At 34.1% G+C, this 6,172-nt stretch overlaps 1 protein-coding gene across 1 annotated transcript; it reads right to left on the bottom strand.

The window, feature by feature from the left end:
- Positions 1–354: 354 nt before the first annotated feature.
- Positions 355–4,391, bottom strand: LOC137813687 (Major facilitator superfamily protein). Its single transcript, XM_068616064.1, has 3 exons — positions 3,778–4,391; positions 1,369–2,300; positions 355–1,250 (listed from the first exon to the last, which is right to left on the bottom strand). Exons 1-3 carry the CDS (start codon positions 4,111–4,113, stop codon positions 746–748), a joined length of 1,773 nt encoding a protein of 590 aa, XP_068472165.1. The 5' UTR covers positions 4,114–4,391; the 3' UTR covers positions 355–745.
- Positions 4,392–6,172: the final 1,781 nt, after the last annotated feature.

Raw genomic sequence — 6,172 nt, 5'->3', positions numbered from 1 at the left:
AATGCAAACTTTTCACTTTCCAATACAAATAAAACATAAGTGATTTGAGATTAATAATGTGATAAAATATTGTGAATGAGATAGCGTATATAATTTTTTGTAATTTCATAAAAAGGGTCCGATTTATTAAGTAATAAAACACTGTTTTGAAAAGTATTTAAAAAATATAATCCTATTTGAAATGTAAATATTTGTTAGGACGTGTTAAGAGGGTTATTATTTTCAAACACATGTGATTTGCAGTGTCAGATGTAGCTCTAGTAGATAGCTCCAGTTGTCAGAAGTAAAATAAGATTATGTGTTTTTTAGAAAGTTAGATGCTGCCATTAAAAAATGGCCAAACTTAAAAAATCCTTCACCAAAGACAGTACATAATCTTAGCAGTTACCACTACAACAAATGAGAACAATTTTTTTGTTTCCTCAGTAACAAAATAAGTGGAATAATAGTAGAAACCGATCAGAATCAAATTTTAATGCCAATCAAACTTTTACTCGCAAAGGAAAATAAGACAACAAAAATGGAACAGAATGCACAAAGCACAAAGCCATGTGGTAGGAGGTATTGGACAACACACTTTGTTTTTCTTCTTTAGTTTTGAGTAAAATCTCCCTTCTTCGGCATTCCACACCAGAGACAGCTTCAAATCAAATGTTTGGTTCAGCTTCTTCAATCTTTCTTGAAGTAAAATCGCCAATAGTAATTTCAAAAGTATAGGACACCAAAATACACAGTCCAAACTCTCTCATAATCGAAGTCTACTAGAAGAAGTTTTTCCATATAGGTTGGCATAGACAATCCTTGTTCTTAACACTAGAACCATGCATAGGCCTGCTGCAAGAACGCATAATGCTGACATGATCATGGAAGTTAGGAAAAAGCATACGCTACCTTCACATTTCAGAGACTCAGAAGCATTTGGCAAATGCAACAGCCATGATCCCATACTTTGGGGATGTTGTTTCTCTGCTTCAGAATCATAGATGGTGCTGGCAATGAGACTAGAGAAGACCAGTGTTCCTGCGGGGTTTGCCAGAGTAATGAAATTGTACAGTGCACCAAAGTTTCTCAGACCAAACAACTCAGAGGCAGTGGCTGGAACAATTGCCCAATGAGCCCCGTAACCAAGTCCAACCAGTAAAGTGCCAACATACATTGCCCCTGGCCATCCCATACCAATGAAAAAATGCCCGATAGTCATAATGAGTTGAAATACAGCCAATGCAATTGGTCTTGGATACGCATGATCTCTGCTCAAGTAAAAACATGATGGGATTTCAAATTAAATGAGATGTTAAGGAGACATCTAACACATAAATATAATAAGCTGAATTAAACATGCAATGAGTGTAAAAACTGGTTTTTTACCTCACAACAAGCTCAGATATGTAACCTCCTCCAACACGGCCAAGGAAGTTCCAAATACTGACCATGGAGACAAATATATGTGCATTGTCATATCCTAGAGATTGGCTGATCTGACCCAGATTGTCAATTACAGTCAACCCGGATCCAGAACCCATGATCATGGAAATGAAAAGAAGCCAAAAGTCTGCTTTGATCAATGCTTGCATCAAGGTGAAATCTTCCCCTCTGTGTGGTCCCCTCCTCCTCTTAACCCTCACTGCTCCTACTGCAGCTGCTTGGAGCAGTCTTTGTTGTAGGTGCGCTATACGTTTCTGCCTCTCTGATGCAGGGAGCATGTCCACTTCCTTAGGCTTCTCATCTTCCAACTCACTCAATATTACTTCCTCAGAATCCGACTGAGATTTCCCTGGATCTTTATTCTGTGGTTCTGGAAGAAGGGACTCTTCTTCTGGATTTCTTTGCTCAGGGCCAAAACTCAATATAATGGGAATAACAATTGGGATAACAAGGATCAACAAGAGAATAACTGTGAATATAGAGATTGCAGTTTCACTCACTTCAACTAGATCTTGGACAACCATGACTCCCAACAAATAAGCAGCCAATAGGAGGCACACACCATACACAAATGTGAAGCATTTTCCATCCGATGGCCGGACTTGTTTGTGACCCCCAACAGGCCTCACAAGGAACATAAGGCCTATACCTACTAATGCTGGACCAACAGCAACCATAAATATTAATGATGCCTGATTAGGGGCATGAAACAATGCATATATCTGTGATAAGATTGCACCACTCAACCCAGCAAAGCCCTTTAGAATTCCCACCACAGGACCCCGGCTTTTGGGGAAATTTTGTACACAAGACACCAGAGAAACTGTGTTAAAGTAGGTTTCACCATTTGTTCCCACAAAGATAAGAACACACATCTGCATGACAATAACCATTCATCACTTAAGTTGGTATTGTAGCCAATAAATACATCTCTTGAAGAAATAAAGGTGCTATGCTGATTTCTTTTGATTATATTGTTATGAAATGTATATTTTCATCATAAAATGTTAACAAGAGTGATGGATAGTTTTATTAAATGAAGCTCCTGAAACATCAAACTATTACATATCAATAGTACGCATAAGCGCATCTCCATCCTCCCTTCTTAGTCAGGGTCATTACTACGGTCCAAACTCTGTATTTGTAAAACAACTTTTCAATTTCAAGTAGTATCTTGCAAGTTTGATACATATCATAAAAGAATTATAATAAGAAATATAATATAGCAACTTTGTCTGGCGTTACTAAAGATTAATGCATATACATGTTCCCAAGAGCAGCACGCCAAAGAACACAACAAAACAAAAGGAATAATAGAATAAATAACCAAAAGGTAGATCAATTATGTAAGTTGTCTCTTTGTACTAATTGTTAGAAATTTTGGCTAAGCTTCGGCATCACGTCACATGTTCGTTCATATGGGAAACAACTGACGGCCAAATTGAGTAGGGTGAAGTTTCATTAATTAGGACAAAGATTTTTACAAAACCAAAACTTCTCAAATTAAGTGTTTAGTATTGCGCAAAACCTTTCCACAATGTTCTTGTACCCAGTGGCAACGTGCCAAATATTTCATACTTCGTTTCATAATTTTAAAAGCAGACGGTGACCCATCATCACGGTGGTATATTCATGGAAAAAATAAAACCAGAAAAAGATGACATAAAAAACAAAGACAGATGAGAAAGGGAAAACACCAAGCTATTCGATTCTGCCAACAACCGCGTCCTTTCACTTTTCAAGTTCAACAAACAGAGAAACAGTCCTTTTTGCGCACATTCTTTTACCCAAAAGCTTAAATTTTAACACATACCTACCAAAATCAACCACATGTTAAAATTCAACCTTTTCAAAACAGAATGCTCAGAATAAGAGGAATCAAGCCGAATTACGCCCGATGATCCACTAAACCCACTTCCCTCAGTAAGATTAAAAAAAATGATATTATGGTTGATTCTGGATAACACGAAACCAAGGATCAACGAATCAAAGGAAATGATAAGTAGAAGAAACACGTACAGAAACAAACATTAAAGTCAGACATAAAAAATTTCAAGTTCATGACTCATGGTAAATTTAAAGTTGCACAAAACATCAATTATCTGATTCATGAAAATCCAAAAGAGTATATGTAAGTGGGGCTATCCACTTACACACAATCGTGTTACTTCAAACCCAATTTCAAAGAACGAAATCGAGAGAGAGAGAGAGAGAGACAATATGTCAAGATTGATAGTAACAATACAACACCCTCCTCCAAATCAAAAAGCCTGGTCACACATGACATATCAAAATGATAAAGAAGTAATAGTCCAAAAAAGGAAGAAGAACAAGAAGAAGAGCGAAACTTACAGCCCACAAAGGCAAAACCGGAACTTGAGCTGTTACAACCAACCAGACCCAGCCATAGCCGATGAGGTTCAAAGCAGCACCGACAAGGAGAGCACCCCAGATGGGTAACAACTCACAGAGCAACCCTGTCATGAAGCCGACGGCGTCGCCGAGGTCCTTGGCCACACCCAACATGGCGAGCTGCTTCTGGTTGTAGCCGAGGGAGCTCTTGATGACCGGTGATATGCTCCCAAAGAGGTAGCCGATACCCGCCCACGACTGCAACCACATTGCGGCCACGAACACCAGCCATCGGCTCTTGTAGAACAAGGACAGCTTCTCCTGTAAGACCCCCATCGCTGATCATTCACCAACCAAAGACCCCTTTGTCCTTCTTCTTCTTCTTCTCCTTATTCTTGTTGTTGTTGTTGTTCCGGGTGCTTCGTGTTTTGGTTTTGTGATCGTAGGAAGAGGAGGATCCTGATATGGTGGAAGAGAAATAGATAAAGCAGAGGCAGAGGAGAGAGAAAGAGAGACACACACAGCGACGAAATTGGAAGGTGGACCAATAGATTGAGCTGGCACGCGGGTTATTCTATTACATATAACTATGATTTTTTACCCCCAATATAACCAATTTTTAAAACAAAATTAAGCAACCACTGAATGTTTACACAGATAAACCTTCGAAAATCAATCCCAGTGTCCAATTTGTGTTCTTCTAGCCCATGGCGGCACCGGAAAATCGATTCAAATTTGACTATCTCGAAGTGGAAGTCTAATCTGGATTTTTTTTTCTTTTGTTGCTTTTACATTTAAATATAAATAAAAAATATATTTTAAAAATAATTTGATGATTTTAATTAGTAATTATATATTTTATATAATTTAAAAGTATTCTATAAAGTTTATAATCATTATTTTTAAATAATAATGAAGTGGTTATAATGAATAGTTAATAATACTTAACTTTAATTTATGAGTATTCTGAAAAGTATATATAAAATATAATTATGAATAATAATAATTAATTATTCTAAATTATGTTAACATAAAATTTATAACAAAATAAAAAGTATTAAAGGTTTATTTTAAAATATGAAATTTAAAATGTTGATTTAAGTTTTTGTATAATGAATTAAAAAAAATTGAAACATTTTTAAAATAAATTTTTTAAATGTTTATTTGTATAAATTTTATACAAAAAAATAAAGTAAAATAATTAATATTAATGGAATAATTATAAATGTTTTTATTATTTATAAATTTTTTAATTTTAGAAAAGTTATATGTTATTAATATTAATAATGATTTATATAAAATTTTAATAGAAATAAATCTTACTAATGATAATTAATATTTATTATTTATTTAAAATATATGAATTCAATTTAATTTTTTATAAATATATTTATATAAATTATTTTTAATAATATAATTTATTATTAATAGTAGAAATAAATTTTCACTAATAATTGAAATTTGGATGTGATGGAAACAAAATTAAGATACAATTAATACAATAAAAAAGAAAATAAATATTGAAGTTTAAGGACATTATATAATTTAATATTTTTATTTTTTCACTTTGTTGTACTAGTCACAAAGCATGCAGTTTATTGTGATCATTAATAAATATTTGTTAACATTTCAGTCTTGTGAGGTTTACTTTACATAAAAGAAGATATTTTTGAAATATTTTACCCCAATCCAAGGCTCAAACCTCTAGGCTCTAGGCTACATCGTTATCAAGTTTTATTTTAACTTTTTCGTGGATGACCTACCATTTAAAACTTGAAAAGGACAACAATAGTACATTTTGAGACTTCTTTTTAATCTCAATAAACTAAGACTTATCACCATTTAGATGAGATTAGTCAAAATAAATGTGTTAGAACACCATTTTTATTGGCTGAAAATAAGTATATTTTGACACATAACCATTAGGAATCTCACTAATAGATGGATCTTAGACATAACTAATGAACAAAACTCAAATAAGTTATTGATCTAGTTGAAGTGATGAACTTATAGTGAAAAACATGTCATGAAATATTATTGAGAGAACAAGAAAATGTGTTGAATTTGAATTTTTGGATGAGTGGTAACTAAAGTTATATTATAAGCATAGTGAGTCAACCTGGATCATTGAAATTGTTGGTGTAATAATGGTCTTACATTAGTGGAGAAAATCTTAATTTAATAATTGAATACGAATTGGAGTGAATAATATTGATATTTAATTCATATAAATGGGTTGAGTAATTAATTGAATTAGTTAATTGTTCAAATATAGATCTAATCTTTAGAGAACTGTACCGCCCTGCTGGTCGGATGCGATGACGTGGCATCCTGTTACAGTGTAGGCGTGTTGACAAGGCGCCAGGTTGACGGTTGGGAAGGAAGTCGGGAGGCA

The sequence above is a fragment of the Phaseolus vulgaris genome, chromosome 1 (assembly GCF_051622355.1).
Source record: "Phaseolus vulgaris cultivar YP4 chromosome 1, ASM5162235v1, whole genome shotgun sequence".
NCBI lineage: Eukaryota > Viridiplantae > Streptophyta > Magnoliopsida > Fabales > Fabaceae > Phaseolus > Phaseolus vulgaris.
The sequence above is the reverse complement of the archived record's forward strand: the minus strand, read 5'-3'. Positions and strand labels throughout refer to the sequence as shown.

Bases quoted from the DNA above. Each gene is read 5' to 3' on its own strand.
- LOC137813687 (XM_068616064.1), bottom strand. From the start codon at position 4,113: ATGGGGGTCTTACAGGAGAAGCTGTCCTTGTTCTACAAGAGCCGATGG. The intron at 2,301-3,777 runs GTAAGTTTCGCT...ATTGTCATGCAG, and splicing joins CGGTTTTGCCTTTGTGGGCT to ATGTGTGTTCTTATCTTTGT. The intron at 1,251-1,368 runs GTAAAAAACCAG...TTACTTGAGCAG, and splicing joins ATATCTGAGCTTGTTGTGAG to AGATCATGCGTATCCAAGAC.